At 48.4% G+C, this 18,896-nt stretch overlaps 1 protein-coding gene across 4 annotated transcripts in view; it reads left to right on the top strand.

Annotated features, from left to right (window-relative positions):
• The window catches only part of DTX4 (deltex E3 ubiquitin ligase 4), a 45,611-nt gene that overhangs the window by 14,560 nt on the left and 12,155 nt on the right, over positions 1 to 18,896 (top strand). For all 4 annotated transcript variants that reach the window (XM_064288023.1, XM_064288022.1, XM_003422769.4 and 1 more), the window contains exons 3-6: positions 10,034 to 10,095; positions 10,439 to 10,600; positions 13,595 to 13,656; positions 14,555 to 14,707. In XM_064288023.1, the coding sequence (XP_064144093.1) occupies positions 10,034 to 10,095; positions 10,439 to 10,600; positions 13,595 to 13,656; positions 14,555 to 14,707 (439 nt within the window). The remainder of the gene's footprint in view (positions 1 to 10,033; positions 10,096 to 10,438; positions 10,601 to 13,594; positions 13,657 to 14,554; positions 14,708 to 18,896) is intronic.

Here is an 18,896-nt window from a genome sequence, read left to right as displayed (position 1 = left end):
CCGCAATTCAAAGGCGTCAACTCTTCTTCGGTCTTCCTTATTCATTGTCCAGCTTTCACATACATATGATGCAATTGAAAATATCATGGCTTGAACCAGGCGCACGTTAGTCCTCAGGGTGACATCTTTGCTCTTCAACACTTTGAAGAGGTCCTTTGCAGCAGATTCGCCCAATGCAATGCGTCTTTTGATTTCTTGACTGCTGCTTCCATGGCTATTGATTGTGGATCCAAGTAAAATGAAATCCTTGACAACTTCAAACTTTTCTCCGTTTATCATGATGTTGCTCATTGGTCCAGTTGTGAGGATTTTTGTTTTCTTTATGTTTTGAGGTGTAATCCATACTGAAGGCTGTGGTCTTTGATCTTCATTAGTAAGTGCTTCAAGTCCTCTTCACTTCCAGCAAGCAAGGTTGTGTCATCTGCGTAATGCAGGTTGTTAATGAATCTTCCTCCAATCCTGATGCCCCGTTCTTCTTCATATAGTCCAGCTTCTCGTATTATTTGTTCAGCATAGAGATTAAATAGGTATGGTAAAAGAATACAACCCTGACACACACCTTTCCTGACTTTAAACCAATCATCATCCCCTTGTTCTGTTTGAACAACTGCCTCCTGATCCATGTAAAGGTTCCTCACGAGCACAATTAAGTGTTCTGGAATTCCCATTCTTCACAGTGTTATCCATAGTTTGTTATGATCCACACAGTCGAATGCCTTTGCATAGTCAATAAAACACAGGTAAACATCCTTCTGGTATTCTCTACTTTCAGCCAGGATCCATCTGACATCAGCAAAGATATCTCTGGTTCCACGTCCTCTCCTGAAGTTCTGGCAGTTCCCTGTTGATATACTGCTGCAGCCGTTTCTGAATGATCTTCAGCAAAATTTTCCTCATGTGTGATATTAATGATATTGTTCTATAATTTCAACATTCGGTTGGATCACCTTTCTTGGGAATAGGCATAAATATGGATCTCCTCCAGTCAGTTGGCCAGGTAGCTGTCTTCCATATTTCTTGGCATAGACGAGTGAGCACCTCCAGTGCTGCAACTGTTTGTTGAAACATCTCAATTGATATTCCATCAATTCCTGGAGCCTTGTTTTTCGCCAATGCCTTCAGAGCAGCTTGGACTTCTTCCTTCAGTACCATCGGTTCCTGATCATATGCCACCTCTTGAAATGGTTGAATATCGACTAATCCTTTTTGGTATAATGACTCTGTGTATTCCTTCCATCTTCTTTTGATGCTTCCTGTGTCATTTAATATTTTCCCCATGGAATCCTTCGCTATTGCAACTCGAGGCTGGAATTTTTTCTTCAGTTCTTTCAGCTTGAGAAACGACAAGCGTGTTCTTCCCTTTTGGTTTCCCATCTCCAGCTCTTTGCACATGTCATTATAATACTTTACTTTGTCTTCTTGAGAGGCCCTTTGAACTCTTCTATTCAGTTCTTTTACTTCATGAATTCTTCGTTTTGCTTTAGCTGCTCGATGCTCAAGAGCAAGTTTCAGAGTCTCCTCTGACATCCATCTTGGTCTTTTCTTTCTTTCCTGTCTTTTCAGTGACCTCTTGCTTTCTTCACGGATGATGTCCTTGATGTTGTTCCACAACTCGTCTGGCCTGTGGTCACTAGTGTCCAATGCGTCAAATCTATTCTTCAGATGGTCTCTAAATTCAGGTGGGATATACTCAAGCTCTTGTGGACTTGCTCTGATTTTCTTCAGTTTCAGCTTGAACTTGCATATGAGCAATTGATGGTCTGTTCCGCAGTCGGCCTCTGCCCTTGTTCTGACTGATGATATTGAGCTTTTCCATCGTCTCTTTCCACGGATGTAGTCAATATGATTTCTGTGTGTTCCATCTGGCGAGGTCCATGCGTATAGTCGCCGTTTATGTTGGTGAAAGAAGGTATTTGCAATGAAGAAGTGGTTGGTCTTGCAAAATTCTATCATTTGATCTCCAGCATTGTTTCTATCACCAAGGCCATATTTTCCAACTACTGATCCTTCTCCTTTGTTTCCAACTTTCGCATTCCAATCGCCAGTAATTATCAATGCATCTTGATTGCATGTTCGATCAATTTCAGACTGCAGCAGCTGATAAAAATCTTCTTTTTCTTCATCTTTGGCCCTAGCGGTTGGTGCGTAAATTTGAATAATAGTTGTATTAACTTTTTTCCTCGTCAGCAGATAGATATTATCCTATCTCTGACAGTGTTGTACTTCAGGACAGATTTTGAAACATGCTTTTTGACGATGAATGCAACACCATTCCTCTTCAAGTTGTCATTCCCAGTATAGTAGACTATATGATTGTCCGATTCAAAATGGCCAATACCAGTCCATTTCAGCTCACTAATGCCTAGGACATCGATGTTTATGCGTTCCATTTCATTTTTGACGATTTCCAATTTTCCTAGATTCATACTTCATACATTCCAGGTTCTGATTATTAATGGATGTTTGCAGCTGTTTCTTCTTGTTTCATCAGCAAATGGCGGTCCCGAAAGCTTTACTCTATCCGCATCATTAAGGTCGACTCTACTTTGAGGAGGCAGCTCTTCCCCACTCATCTTTGGAGTGCCTTCCAACCTGCGGGGCTCATCTTCCAGCACTATATCAGACAATGTTCCGCTGCTATTCATAAGGTTTTCACTGGCTGATCCTTTTCAGAAGTAGACTGCTGGGTCCTTCTTCCTGGTCTGTCTTGGCCTGGAAGCTCAGCTGAAACCTGTCCTCCATGGGTGACCCTGCTGGCATCTGAATACTGGTGGCATAGCTTCTAGCATCACAGCAACACACAAGCCCCAACAGTACGACAAAGTGACAGACATGGGGGAAGTAGGCATTATTATCCCATTTTATAGATGATGCAAATAGAGGTTTACTTACTCAAAGACATACAGTTGATCACTGGGGAGACTAGAATTCAAACATTAGGAAGTCTGACACCAGAACCCAGACTTTCTCACTCAGCCATGCTGCTTCCCCTCCAAGTACATGCCACGGTGCCCAGGATACCAAAAAATTAAAAACAAAACTGAAACAGTTGCTGTCGAGTTGATTCCAACTCGTGGCAACCTCATACGTGCAGAGTAAAACTGCTTCATGAGATTTTCAAGGCTGTGACCTTTTGGAAGCAGTTTGCTAGGCCTTTCTTCCATGGAACCACTGGGTGGGAACTGAAACAGTTGCTGTCGAGTTGATTCCAACTCGTGGCAACCTCATACGTGCAGAGTAAAACTGCTTCATGAGATTTTCAAGGCTGTGACCTTTTGGAAGCAGTTTGCTAGGCCTTTCTTCCATGGAACCACTGGGTGAGTTTGAACCACCAACTGTTAGGCTAGTAGTCGAGCTCGCAGCCATTTGCACTAGGGACTCCACTCAGCATACAGTAGATGACAAATGAGGTTTAGTCCCCTTGCTCTGGTCTCTCCTCTGGAAGCGGGAGGTGTGACTCCAGACTGGAACGAGACCCTGTATTTAGTGAGCACTTGCTTCGTGCTGGGGACTTTCCATGCATTGTCTTGGCTATGACAACCTGGTGATATAACCAGTAACCAGTTGCCATTGAGCCAGTTCCAGTGTGTGGCGACCCCATGTGTCAGAGTAGAACTGTGCTACATCGATGATGTAGGTTCTGCTATTATGGTACTTTCTGGTCTTCTTGATCATAAAAGGGAGAAGCCAGGTTCAAGCAGTGCCTGCGTATCTATCTCCCTTTGTCTGCTGGCCCCTGATTCCTTATCTGCCTCTCACAGCCGCCCAATCTTCCCTTTCTCTCGAGGGCCCTGGCCCTGCCCATGGCCCTTGAGCCTCTGGTGGTCAGGATGGTTTTAGGATTAGGCAGGTGCCTGCATCTGAAAACCCACACTGCCCAGAGGAGACACTAAGGAGACTTGGTTGGATCTCAGCACACAGAGGTTTGGAGCTGGGAGTCGAGAGGAAAGAGTGGATACTGCAGTGCAGGGGCCGAGGTGAGTGGGGAAAGCGCTGGACTGGGAGTCCGGGGGCCTGGCTTCTAGTCCTGCCTCTCCTGCTTGGGTAAGCCACAGAGTCTTTGCATTTCCAGTTTCCTCCTGTGTGACGTGGAGATCATCGTACTTGGCTTACTCACCCCATGGAGTCATTTTGAAAGCTCCATTAAGAGAAGTCATTCCTTGGCAATGAGCAGATTTGCTCCTGGCTCATCCCATCACCTGGCCCTGTGAGGTCAGTTTTACATATGAGCTCTCAAACTCAAAGTTAACTTCCCAAGGAAGGCCACATAGCTTGTGTGTGTGTGACAGTGTTGGGTGGGAACCCAAGTTTTGGTCCTGTCTGCTGTTCTTACTATGAGTTGGAATTGACTCGATGACAGTGGGGTTTGGCTGCTCTTTTGGCGAAAGCCCAAGTCCTCCTCATATGTGCAGTCAACTTACACATGGTAAATGCTACTCAGGTGCGTGGGATTTCGTGTCACCTCATCTGGGCTGGCTGAAGTATTTGGAAGAGGCGAATGGGCACCTCAACTCTGCCATTGCTCAATTTCTCACGCTGCCACACACAGCACTGGGGCACCTCCAACAGAGGCCGAGGGTGATTGTGGGCACGGATGAGAAAGGCTCAGATAGTGGATAAAAACACAGCCTCCAGAACCTGGCTGCCTGGGCTTGGGTCCAAGTTCCTGGCTGTACAGCATGGGGCAAGTTTTACCACCTTTGTTCTCAGTTTCCCCATCTACAAAATGAAGATGGTCATAGTACCCTCACTGCAGGGTTGTTGTGAGGATTAAATAAGATATTCAGTGTATAGGCTTAGGCCACTGCTTGCCTTATAATATGACCACTACCAGTTGCCGTTGAGTTGTTCTGACTTCATGGAGGCCCCATGTGTGTCAGAGTGGAACTGCACTCTGTAGGGTTTTCAATGGCTGGTATTTCAGAAGTAGATTGCCAGGCCTTATCTTTGAGACACCCATGGGTGGACTTGAACCTTCAACCTTTTGGTTAACAGCTGAGCTCATAAACCATTTGTACCACCCAGGGACTCCTTAGTCGATATTAAAAAAAAAAAAAACAAAAATGAAACCCATTGCCCTTGAGTTGATCTGGACTCATAGCGGCCCTATGGGACAGAGTAGAGCTGCCCCATAGGTTTTCCAAGGAGCAGCTGGCAATACAAACTGCTGACCTTTTGGTTAGGAGCAGAACAGGTACCTATTGCTTATGCCCAATGGAGTCATTGAGTTGAAGTCAAAGCTGAGCAGGGTCTGGCACCCCACCTCGTTTCTGGCGCCCTTGGCAAATGCCAAGTGACCTCATGCCATAATTGAGGCAGAGGCTTCCCAGATCCCTTTGAATCTCAATAAGGGAGCCGGCAGCTCTTTATCTCTCCTCTTTATTCCCTCTGCTGGCCAATACCACTGAGCTAGAGAATAAGGTGGAGGTCTGGGCAATGCAGTTTCAAAAGGGCTATAGAAACAAGTTGTTTTTTTCTCTGCCTGTTTTGCCTGACAAGGGAGGCCCCTCCCGACTCCTCTCCATCTTCCAGCCCTTTCCTTTTCACCTCTTATGCCTCCCTCACTTCCACTACCATCTTCCCCTCCAGCCTTTCTTGGCCATTTAATTAGCGTGTTTATTCCCTTTGTCTGGCACTGCCATCGACCTTCTGTTGTTGCCTGTCCCCGTGCCCCCTCCTCTCTCTGCCCATGACCTCTTCAGGCAGCTTTCCCACGGAAAAAAGGAAGACCAGAGCGGGCAGTTGAAGTGGGATGAAGAGAAAGGCTTGGGGGGGAACAAAAGAGCCTGTGAATTATTCAGAGACACGAGAAGGGGGGTTCTAAAGGGAGGGAACAGTGAGGGTATGAGTCTCCCCTCTGCCCCTCTCCTCTGGAATTGGGGCTTGTCTGTCTCCAGCTAGGCCTCAGTTACCCTAGAGACAAGACCATTGTCCTCCCTGACTGAGGATTCCTGGGTTGGCGGGAAACTCCTGGAGAAAAACACTGCTTCTCACCATGGTGTCTACAGAGATATTCTCCTCTGCCTCCCCTCGCCTGCCACCTTGCCAACTCTTCTCTTTCTTAGTTTTATATTTTAGGGGCGGAAACTAAAACTTGGCCCCTTCATAACTGGGAACAGCCTAACAGAATGGGGGTGGGGGGTTGTCTTCTGGTTAGGTCAGACGGCTTTGGCTGAGTTGAGTTGCCCAGAGGGTATGAGAAGCATGCCTATTACTTGGTTGCTGTCTCCTAGAAAGAGAGCTCAGGCACGTATATCTGGGCAGCCCAAAGACCCAGAGAAAGTCTGTGGCTGAGCTGGGACTAGAATGCAGGTTTCAGGGCTCCCTGTGCGGTTGCTCCTTCCACTGTCCCTGAAAACTCGATGCCGTCCAGTCAATTCCAACTCATGGCGACCCTACAAGACAGAGTAGAACTGCCCCATAGAGTTTCCAAGGAGCGGCTGGTGGATTCAAACTGCTTACCTTTGGGTAAGCAGCTGAGCTCTTAACCACTGCACCACCAGGGCTCCTTCCACTATACCCTTCTGTATTTCTTAAGTCAATAGTTCCCTTCCTCCCCAAGCCTTACTGCTGCCCAGAGCCTAGTGACAAGCTGGTCCACCATGTTGTCCCTTTCCTGACATGGCAGAGACGTGCACCTCTCCCACGTGTGGGCACCACAGTGTTCACGTGTGCCCAGGAGCCCATATACAGACCCCCCCCCGCCCCCCCCCCGACCTTGCCCCCGAGCTCTGCTGCCTGGAATGTGTGCTCTGGGGATTGGGTTATTTCCTGGTTGACCAGATTGGGTGTGGAAACCTGCCAGTCTAGTTTGTGGGAACAAAGGTGGCTTTTGTCGGCCAAATCACAGCTACTTATCAGCTGCAGTGGGGGTCTTGGAGATGGTAAGGGGGAAGGCAGGTGCAGGACTGGCCAGTGTGTGCTGCCCCCTGGTGGAGAGCAGGGGAACAGGTCACAGGAGGAGCAATCCTCCACTGCAGCCTCTTTGTAGAGCTGGGTGAGGAGGAGAAGCTGTGCTCAGCAGGGGACCCAGGAGCTCGCTTACCACCTTGTTCTTAGATACCTGGATGGGGGATCCTCAAAAAGTCTCCTTGGCGCCTTCTAATCCAGGACCCACACAGCTTTAAAGATAAGGGAATGGAAGCTCAGAAAAGTTAACATTATTGAGGAGTTCGGGGCAGGGCTAGGACTCTGAACTTGTTTTTCGGGACTCCCTGTCCACCTGTACCATGCCCGGCCCTGTGGGGCAGGACACAGACTCACAGAGTCCAGAATCAAGTTGGACCTCCTTTTCCTGGCCCAATTTCTCTGGGTTTGAATTCAGTTTTCCCATCCCCCATCTGCGTTTGATTGATCCTGAAGAAAAGTAGCCTCTGTGGCCTGTTGAGACACAAAAACTCTGGCATCTGTTATTTCGTATCCTCCTCACAGCCTGTCACCGGTATCATCCTGAATGAGGAGACATAGGTGGGGAAGCACCAATCCTATGGGTGTGTGAGTGACAGTGAGGCCTCTCGCCTCAGCCTCAAGGTCCCACGGGCCTTGGCGTGGAGTCAGGCCCATATGGGTTCCCGTTCCGGCTCTCCTCTTTGCTACTTGTGAATTTATTTGAAACACTCCCTGAGCTTCATGGTTTGCAGCATGGGGTGTCACATGGATTGCGTGAGACGTAAGCACGCCAGGATCGTGAGAGGTGAAGACATGGATTGCGGAACCACGTTGTCTGGGTTTAAATCCTTAGCTGTGTGACCTTGGTCAAGTTTGCTTAATCTCTCTGTGCCTCAGCTTCCTCATCAGTAAAATAGGGTTAATGACAGTGCCTGTTGCATAGATTGTTGGTGGGATTTAATGAGTTTTGAAGATATCATCTCTATTGTGAGCAGTTAGAATTGTGGCTGGTAGGAGCGAGCTCTGTTTATGTTAAGGATTATAACGTACAAATTCCCAACTCATGGCAAGCCCTCCGAGGCCATGGGCTGTGTGTCTTGTTAACCATTGTGTCCCTAGCACCTAGCATAGTGCCCAGCACAAAGTCAGGCTCAATAAACATTTCCTGACTGGACCAATAAGCAAATAATAAACAAAACAAATATTTTCCACAGCACCATGTTACACCTATAGCCGAACTTCTGCCTTCTCAGGCTGTGTGGCTCCCGGAGCCATGAGTGACTTTGGCCTTTCCACGCTCACCTCCACTCTCCAAGCCCAGCTGTGGAAGCTGGGTGGCACAGGGAATGCAGCAAGATCCATCCCCAGGGCTCCCCATGTTTTTATAGTCACTCTGTAGGAGGCCTTGCCTTTCCCAGGCAGCTGTGCCAATGGCTCCCTCCAGCCAGGTTCCAGTTGCTGGGGAGAGGGCAGAAAGGAGAGGAGGCCCCTCCTGATATTTACATTTCTCATGGAAAAGGAGAAGTAACAGCTGTTAGAGCAATGGTTTCCAAATGTTGGACAGGGGACCAGCTACGTCAGCATCCTCTCCGGAGACTCCTGGGTCCCACCAGTGGAGGTTCTGACTTGGGCTGGGCTCTCTTTCAAAGCTCCTTAGGTGGCTCTTATGTGCACCAGGTTTGAACCTGCTTCTTATTTTTTTCCTTTACTCAACAAGCATTTATTGAATGCCTTCTAGTGCTGCTCTGAACAAAACAAAGATATCTGCCCTTGTAGAGCTTTAATTCTAGAAGGGAAGATAATAAGCAACACCTTAAGTTAGGAGAGCATAAGTCCCATGAAGAAAAGACAAAAATAGAGTAGGGTAAGAGGGCTTGGGAGTCCCAGGGTGGCCAGAACTGTAGCCATCAGGTCGATTCCTACTCATGGCAACCCCATGTGTTGCAAAGAACTGCACTCCATAGGGTTCTCATGGCTGTGACCTTTTGGAAGCAGATTATTGGGCCTTTCTTCTGAGGTGCCTTTGGCTGGGTTGGAACCACCAACTTTTGGTTAGTAGTCAAGTGCTTAACTGTTTGCACCACCCAGGGACTCCCCAAGTGGGGGATAGCAGGACTAAATAAGGTGGTCGGAGAAAGTATCCCTGGGAAGGTAAGTTTTGAGCCAAGTCTGAAGGAGTTGAGGGAAGAAGCCAAACAGAAATCTGGTGGAAGGGCATTCCAGGCAAAGGGAACAGCATATGCAAAGGCTCCGAGGCAGGGGCGTGTCTGGCATGTAGGAGGAAGAGCTAGAGGAGGGTGAAGAGGTGATCGATATGAGAGGAAGCCAGAGGGATGAGGGGATGAGGTTGGATGTCATGGAATGAATTATGTCCCCCCAAAAATGTGTATCAACTTGGTTAGGACGTGTGTGGTTGTCCTCCATTTTGCGATTGTAATTTTTTGCTAAAGAGTATGACAGTGGGATTGTAACACCACCCTTACTCAGGTCACCTTGCTGATCCAAGGTAAAGGGAGTTTCCCTGGGCTGAGGCCTGCACCACCTTTTATCTCTCAAGAGATAAAAGGAAAGGGAAGCAAGCAGAGAGTTGGGGACCTCATACCACCAAGAATGCAGCACCGGGAGGGGAGCAGAGCATGTCCTTTGGACACGGGATCCCTGTGCTTGAGAAGTTCCTCAACCAGGGGAAGATTGAGGACAAGGACCTTTCTCCAGAGCCTACAGAGAGAGAAAGCCTTCCCCTGGAGCTGTCGTCCTGAATTTGGACTTGTAACCTACTAGACTGTGAGAAAATAAATTTCTCTTTGTTAAAGCCATCTGCTTGTGGTATTTCTGTTATGGCAGCACTAGATTACTAAGACAGTGGATGTTAGCAGATCATGTAAGGCCGTGCAAGCCTTGCAAGGACTTTGAATGAACTGGGGAGCCATTGCAGGGTTCTGAGTGGAGGAGTGACATGGTCCAGTTTAGGTTTTGAATAATCACCTGTGGCTGCTGTGTTAAGAACTTACTGCTTCCTTAGCAGTGATAAGTAGTTTCTGTAAGAAAGGGCAAACCCTCAATGGGTGCAATTTTGGGGCCCCATCGCTGGCCCATTTTGTCCTGCTTGTCAAAACCGTAATGTATCTGCTCATTCCTACCATAGGGTCCCCACCGTCCCGGTCAAGAACTTGAATGGGTCTAGTCCTGTCAACCCTGCCTTGGCAGGTAAGAGAAACCAAACCATGGGTCGGACTAATTTATGGGAGAAAAATTAAAGTAATGAAATAAATGAACAAAATACTGAGAATTTATGAAGGTGAGAGAATTGGGTTTCGCGAGTCCCCTTGGGAGGGCAGGAGGAATTTGGGGAGAACTGATGGCTTAAAGCACAGCACACTGTTGAAGATGAGTGACTGAATGCATTTCTGGGAACAGTAGAGGAGAGAAAATCAATGAAATAGGAGCACCCTCTGCTGGAAAGGAGAGCGGGTTTCTTGGGAAGGAAGGAGTTTGGGGAGGGTTGGGCTCTAACCCTTCAGCCCTTGCTCACTGTGCCCTGCTCTTCCAGGAATCACTGGGATCCTCATGAGTGCAGCGGGGCTGCCTGTGTGTCTCACCAGGCCACCAAAGCTGGTCCTACACCCACCCCCCGTCAGCAAGAGTGAAATAAAATCCATCCCAGGGGTTTCCAACACAAGCCGCAAGACCACCAAAAAACAAGCCAAGAAAGGTACCAGCTTCCTTATCTTACGGGGTACTGGGAGTCTGAAGACTTGGGTCCCAGCCCGGGCACCACCTCTACCACCAATTGTCTTCCCTATGGCACAACCGTTTGGGCCTTAACTTCTGCATCTGCTGAGTGGGCTTAATGCCTGTTCTGTTGATTATACCAAAGTGTATTTCACTTTGAAAAATAAAAATATGCAAAGAGAAAGAAACAAAAATATAAAGTGTTGCACACATAAAATGTGTTAAGATCATGATCACTTTGGGGGTGGAGCCAAAACAGCTTGGATTCAAATGCCAACTTTGTCACAAGTCACATGACCACATGGAGCCTCAGTTTTCTTGTCTTTACAATGGGGTAAAAACCCTCCCAATCAGTATCCATCAGACACACCCTGGAATGCGTACGTTATAGCTGGGAAATAGCCAAGGTCTCGTGTCCTCCTAAAGCCCTCGGATGCCTTGGCCACTCTGTCCTTCTTTCAGGAACCCCTTCGTATCTCCCCACAACACAACAACTACAAGATCACTACCTGTATCTCCCCTGGCACCGTAGGGCCCTGCCGCAGCACTGCGGTTGGCCGATTGCTGGTAAAAATAAAACAAAACAAACCCACTGCGATTGGGTCGATTTCCATGTGCTACAGAGTAGAACTGCTCTCCATGGGGTTTTCTTGGCTGTAATTTTTGTGGAAGGAAATTGCCAGGCCTTTCTTCCATGGCACTGTTGGGTGGGTTCAAACCACCAACCTTTAGGTTAGTAACTGAGGGCTGTGCAATTCTGTTTGCTGGTATTGGTTGTTAAGTGGTTTGACGCGTGAAAACCCATTGCCGTTGAGTCGATTCCAACTCCGAGTGACCTGCTGGGACAAAGTAGAATTGCTCCATAGGGTTTCGAAGGAGTACCTGGTGGCTTCAAACTGCTGACCTTAGCCCTTAACCAGTACACCACCGGGGTTTCCAGTGGTTTGACCATTGCCCTTAAATGCCCAACCTTGCAAGGTTATTGTGAACTTGAAATTGGACGAGGTGCATAATATACTTTTAGCCCAGGATTTGGCAAGTATTAGGCTCTCAATTATTAGAAGCTTGATGTTTATCAGAGAAATGGGACAGTGGGAGGGAAGGACTCGCATCCCAGCTTTGGCTGCTGCGCGATCCAGTTCCCCAACTGCTTGTCCTATTTTTCCAGGCTATCAGAATGTCCCTGCTTAAATGAACTTAATGCAGTTGTCTTGCTCATAGGCTGATAGGACATGACAGGAGCTTATACGTTCCCACTCTTGTTATTATTATTATTATCACGCATGGGCGCTTACCTGGCACAGCGCTAAATTCAATCAGTTAATTATTGAATTAGCACAGCACTTCTTTAAAGTAGGTGCTATTGCTGTTCCCCAATTCACAGGTAAGAAAATGGAAGTGTAGAGGGGTTGAGAGTGGTCCAGGGTGGTACTAGTCTTTTTGTCCTTCTGTACCTCCTTGAAGCCCCTGGGGGGCACAGACAGGCTGGTAATTGAAATGTTGTTGGTCCGAACCCACCCAGTGACACCATGGAAGAATACCTGTTGCCATCGAGTCGATTCTGACTCATAGGGACCCTATAGGACAGAGTCGAACTGCCCCATGGGGTTTCCAAGGAGCGGTGGGTAGATTCAGACTGCTGACCTTTTGGTTAGCAGCCGACCTCTTTAACACTGTGCCACCAGGGTACCACCATGGAAGAAAGGCCTGGCGATCTGCTTCTGTGAAAATTACAGCCAAGAAAACACTATGGGGCAGTTCTACTCTAAAACATATGGGTCACCGTGAGTCAGAATTAGCTCAGCGGCATAGGGTTTGGTTTGGTTTGGTGCCTCTTTGGAAGGCTGGGTCATCCCATCCTGTACCTCTAGGCTGGCCTGCCTCCTAAGGCTCCAGTCCCCAAAGAAATTGCAAAAGCATTGCAGCCTAGTAGGATGCTTCCCAGCCTGCTCACCTTTCCCTGCTGTGGGCTGTGTCCACTGGCCGTGAGAGCACTGTCAACAGCCAAGGGAGACTGTCCTGAAGCTGCAGATTATGGCTTCCTGATTTCCCATTAAAAAAAAAAAATCTTATTTCAATACCACATTATAGAGTGAGACAGTGCCTAGGATTTTGTTAAATGAATACAGTAAGAATATCTACTATGTATTTAACGTTTAACAGTTTACAAGGTGCTTTCATCTCTGTTAACCTAAAGGTTGGCAGTTGGAACCCACACAGCTGACACCATGGAAGAAAGGCCTGGTGACCTGTTTCCATAAAGATTACAGCCAAGAAAACCCTATGGAGCTCAGTTCTGCTCTGTATCCTATGGGGTTGCCATGAGTTGGAATTAACTCAACAGCAATGGGTTTGGGTTTTTTTGGGTTCATTTCTTTTATCTCATTGGATCCTTTGGGCTAGTTCAGGCTCTTCGATTAAAAGGAAGAGAAACCCACTCTAACTATCTCAGTTAAAAAGCGGGCTTGTTGAATATAGGCAGGAGGATATCAGGAAAGCACTTGGAGGAGGTAAAAGCAGGCGTGAACACCTACGACCTCCTCAGACCACCTTTCTTGCTCTCCTGCCTTCTGTATTTCTTTAAAAAATTTAAGTCCAATTGTAGAACGAATTCCTAGGGGTTTTCATATTCTGGATTCCCCCTTCTTCTGCTTTGAACTTGGCTAATAACTTCCCTCTATGACATGTCTGGAGTCTGTGGGTTATACAAACGGTTAACACTTGGCTGCTAACCCAAAGGTTGGAAGTTCAAGTCCACCCAGAGGTGCCTTGGAAGAAAGGCCTGGCTATCTGCTTCCAAAAAATCAGCCATTGAAAACTCTATGGAGCACAGCTTTACTCGGACACACATGAGGTCTCCAGGAGTTGGAATTGACTCCACAGCCACTGGACTGGTTATGGCATGCTCGCTTGGCAAGGCTGTTTGGTCCCTTATCTTTGCATCAGTGGCCCACAGATTCTCTTGTTCCCTCAGGTAAAACCCCAGAGGAAGTGCTGAAGAAGTATTTGCAGAAAGTCCGGCACCCACCAGATGAGGTGAGTGTGGGGGAGGTAGGTGAGTTCACCTCCATCATCCGCGAGCGTTGCCTCTGCTGTAATTTCCTGCAGGATACAGTGGGGAGGAGGTGCCTTCTAAGTCCAGACTAGCACAAAGCTGGTCAGAGCCTCCAGGGCTCTTAGTCCAGAGCCACGGCTGCAGGTCACCCTTACCCACTTGCTGTTTCAGCATAGCGTAGCGGAACGACTGGAAGCAGACTGAAAGTCAGTATGATAAGCCACAGGGACTCACTGTAAAATGGGTTTTGATATCAAGCAGTGGTTCGCAGCTGCGGACAAGTTTGCCCCCCAGGGAGACATTTTTGGATGCCACAGCTCGGGCATGGGGGAATGCTACCAGCATCTCATGAGTAGAGGCCAAGGATCCTGCTAAGCACCCCACAATGCATAGGACAGCCCCTGCGCCTCCCCCCACCACAGCAAAGAATTTTCCAGCCCAGAATGTCAATAGTGCTGAGCTTGAGAAACCTTGACCTGGATTTGTGTAAATAGCTGTCCCTCTGGTACACTTGGGCAACAGTTCCCTTTTCAGAAGTTCACTTTAAATATAACTTGCTAGTGGTCTGTCAGCAAGCCTTTGTTCCCCCCATAAGTGATTGGAGGCCACAAAGGAAGGACAATGCACGGTTATAGCCCAAGTTAATGTGCACATCTGCCAGGAATGATTTCAGGAATTTCTTTTGTGTAAATAGACAAAACTGTATTTAGATACCCAAGGACACATATACCCCAGCTTATGGGCTTTCTAGATGAGGAGGGATAATATAATAGGACATCTGACCCCTGAGATCATGGCGGAACTGTCATGGAGAATCCTCATCCTCCCAGGCCAGGTGACATCTGAGGACTTCTCTGCTCTGTTCCCTCCCGCCCCCAGGACTGCACCATCTGTATGGAGCGCCTCACAGCCCCTTCGGGCTACAAGGGCCCGCAGCCGACAGTCAAGCCTGACTTGGTGGGCAAGCTGTCTAGATGTGGCCACATCTACCACATCTACTGCCTGGTCGCCATGTACAACAATGGGAACAAGGTTAGTGCCAGCCTGTGGGAAACCTTATGTGCACTCCTTGGAAACCTTATGGGACATTTCCACTCTGTCCTACAGGGTCACAATGAATCAGAATTGACTGGACGGCATCGGGTTTGGTTTTTTTTGGGGGGGGGCTAAAAGTCTAAATTAGGGTCTCAGCTATGTCATTAATTCCTTCTGTGAGCCTCTTTCTAGCTTCTAGTGTCTGCCTTCCCCAGTGTGTATCTCTGTGTCTATTATGATCTTTTTCTAACTCAGAAGTGATTAGGTTTAGGATCCATCCTACACTGGTATGGACTCAACTGATTGATTAGATTGCATTATGGAAGGGGATTATATTACTTTGCAGTAGATGACGTTATGGTAGATAGTTTGCTCTACCCAAGGCCAACTGATTTAATCACGTGTTTTTTTTTTTTTTTAACTACTCTATGACATCAACTAGACTAGTGGCCAAACCCCTGGGAAGCATAGCCTAGCCAAATTGATGCATAAAATGAACCATCACATTCTCTGCTTACAATGTATGAGCTTTTTCTAAGTTGTTAACTGTACCCATGGTCTTTCCTATGCCTGGAATACTCATCACACCCCCCTTTCCATGAGTTCAAATCCTACTCGCTTCTGCAGGTCCAGCTTGGATTCCATCAGAGTCTGAGATTTCCCTGACATTTTTCCATCTGTGTTGTTGTTGTTGTTGTTAGGTGCCGTCGAGTTGGTTGCGACTCATGGCAACTCTGTGCACAACAGAACAAAACACAGCCCAGTCCTGCACCATCCTCACCATTGTTGCTATGCTTGAGCCCATTGTTGCAGCCGCTGTGTCAATCCATCTCGTTGAGGGTCTTCCTCTTTTTTTTTGCTGACCCTGTTTTACCAAGCCCCCGTCTCTAACCCATCCAAAAACTGTCTGGATTTCCAAAACTGTTCTGTTCTCCTCTTAAGTAATGGGAAAGTGTAGAGGCAAGAGAGATGGCAGACCCAGGCTTATCAGCTGAATGACCTTGGGCAAGTTTTTTGATCTTCTCTGTGATCTCATTTTCCACCAGAAAAATGGATGTAAAATAATACCTACTTTACAGAGTATTGTTACTGTTATTATTCAAACTGATTTCTGATTTGCATTATGGCTATAATTTTTTCTCTTCATCTTTAGCCCATTTGGCCGAAGTTTCCAAAGTGTGGACCTTGGGATTTTTCTCAGTAACTCAGAGAGACTTGCGTATGGCGGTCCTCGATATCCAATGGTTGATGCCAGTCTGAATCCTGTACTCACTGTCCTAACCCTAGGCTAAAAGAGTCCATTGGGACCTGCATTTCAAGAGGTTGTTTTGAGTTTAAAGGGGGTTCTTAGCATGTTGTTTCCATTTTGATGCCTGTGTTCCAGATTATTTTAGTATCTCTTTGCATTTACTGTAAAAACTTGCTTTAAAAATGTTACTCAGTACACTCTTTGTTCTCTTTTCCACTAATACTTCGAAGTATGCATTTTTATTTCCTCTGCACGGAGGAGGAAGGGATAAAGGGCTCAGAGAGACACTGAGTGATTCACCCAAGGTCAAGAAGCAAGTTCAATTCAGGCCATAGCTGGGAGTGCCCCCCGCCTTCCCTTTTCTGATGCTGAACCTTGTGTTCGCATTCTTCGATCACCGAGAATAACCTTCTCTTTTGCCCTGGATCTGAGCTTTTTATTTCAAGCTTGAATTGACATGTCTCTGAATAGCTCTGCAGAGGATCCTGGTCTTCCCCTAGGAGATGCTGCTGATGTCATGGGGAGCTTTGATTCCAGCTGTGTGATGGCGCTTTTTACACACATTGCTCCATCCACACTTGCCTGTCCTCACCGCCTTTCTTTCTAGGATCCTGGGAGGAGGATTTGCTTTCCAGGCTCTCCTCCTGTCCCTCTAGGGAAGACCTCACCAGGCCCTACTGCATGGTCACAGCCCCTACATCCGTGCACCCAAAGCCTCCCACCAACAGGCCCTGCTGTGTAACCACAGCCCCTACATCCCTGCACCCAGAGCCTCCCCACCAACAGGTCCTGCTGTGCAACCATAGCACCTCCATCCCTGCACCCAGAGCCTCCCAGCCACAGGCCCTGCTGTGCAACCACAGCCCCTACATCCCTGCACCCAGAGCCTCCCACCAACAGGCCCTGCTGTGCAACCACAGCCCCTACATCCCTGCACCCAGAGCCTCCCACCAACAGGCTCTGCTGTGCAACCACAGCCCCTCCATCCCTGCACCCAGAGCCTCCCCACCAACAGGCCCTGCTGTGTAACCACAGCCCCTACATCCCTGCACCCAGAGCCTCCCACCCACAGGCCCTGCTGTGCAACCACAGCCCCTCCATCCCTGCACCCAGAGCCTCCCACCAACAGGCCCTGCTGTGCAACCACAGCCCCTACATCCCTGCACCCAGAGCCTCCCACCCACAGGCCCTGCTGTGCAACCACAGCCCCTACATCCCTGCACCCAGGGCCTCCCCACCAACAGGCCCTGCTGTGCAACCACAGCCCCTACATCCCTGCACCCAGAGCCTCCCAGCCACAGGCCCTGCTGTGCAACCACAGCCCCTACATCCCTGCACCCAGAGCCTCCCCACCAATAGGCCCTGCTGTGCAACCATAGCACCTCCATCCCTGCACCCAGAGCCTCCCCACCAACAGGCCCTGCTGTGCAACCACAGCCCCTACATCCCTGCACCCAGAGCCTCCCAGCCACAGGCCCTGCTGTGCAACCACACCCCCTACATCCCTGCACCCAGAGCCTCCCACCAACAGGCCCTGCTGTGTAACCACAGCCCCTACATCCCTGCACCCAGAGCCTCCCCACCAACAGGCCCTGCTGTGTAACCACAGCCCCTCCATCCCTGCACCCAGAGCCTCCCCACCAACAGGCCCTGCTGTGTAACCACAGCCCCTACATCCCTGCACCCAGAGCCTCCCACCAACAGGCCCTGCTGTGCAACCACAGCCCCTCCATCCCTGCACCCAGAGCCTCCCACCAACAGGCCCTGCTGTGTAACCACAGCCCCTCCATCCCTGCACCCAGAGCCTCCCCACCAACAGGCCCTGCTGTGTAACCACAGCCCCTCCATCCCTGCACCCAGAGCCTCCCACCAACAGGCCCTGCTGTGCAACCACAGCCCCTCCATCCCTGCACCCAGAGCCTCCCACCAACAGGCCCTGCTGTGCAACCACAGCCCCTACATCCCCGCAGCACCCAGAGCCTCCCACCAACAGGCCCTGCTGTGTAACCACAGCCCCTCCATCCCTGCACCCAGAGCCTCCCCACCAACAGCCATGGGATATAGACGGACCTTTAATCTCGCTGTGCTTCAGATTTAAAATATTTTAATGATATTCTTCCCTCCTCTAGTTATTTATGCAGACCTTATCCCCCATTCTTCTAAGCCAAATCATATCTACTCTTCCAGGATCATTTTCTGAAAGTCGCCCCATTTATTGCAGCACATGTGGTAGTTATGTGCCTTGGAGTGGATTTGACTCTTAGCAGCCCTATAGGACAGAGCAGAACTGCCCCATAGGGTTTCCTAGGCTTTAATCTTTATGAGAGTAGACCACCAGGTCTTCTCGCAGGAAGTGAAGTGGCTGGTTAGTTCAAGCCACCGACTTTTCAGTTACCAGCCAAGCAGGATCCAGTCTACAGAAGATAGCACGTAGGTCAATTAGGGTTGAATTGTCGAATGCACTTAACCATTGTACGACAAGGCTCCTTTCTTTAGCCCATAGTATCCAGTTTCTCTTTTTAATAGTTCAATTCTTCTTTATCCCGTATGGTCACTATGGGTCAGAATCAACTCTACAGCAAAGAGTTTACGGGGTTTCCAAACTTAGACTCACAGAAACCATGAAAATACTGATGACATTTAGATACGCCACATGCTAACCACTTCCCATGGATTCTCTCACTGAATCCTCCCAACAACCAAGTGAGACAGATTCCATTATTTCCCTTGTTCGATGAATAAAGAAACTGAGACTCAGAGGTTAATTAATTCATTTGATCAAGGTCACACAGTGGGTAGGTGGCAGAGCTGGGAATCGAATTCAAACAGTTTGACTTCAGAGTTCACACTCTTAACCACTACAGTCTGCAGCCTCCCAGTTCTGATTCAGTGGGGTTGCTGTGGGGTCCAGGCATCTTTATTTTAATGACCTACTTC

The sequence above is a fragment of the Loxodonta africana genome, chromosome 7, assembly GCF_030014295.1.
Source record: "Loxodonta africana isolate mLoxAfr1 chromosome 7, mLoxAfr1.hap2, whole genome shotgun sequence".
NCBI classification, from domain to species: Eukaryota; Metazoa; Chordata; class Mammalia; order Proboscidea; family Elephantidae; genus Loxodonta; species Loxodonta africana.
Note: the sequence above shows the minus strand (reverse complement) of the source record. Positions and strands in the feature narration are given on the sequence as shown.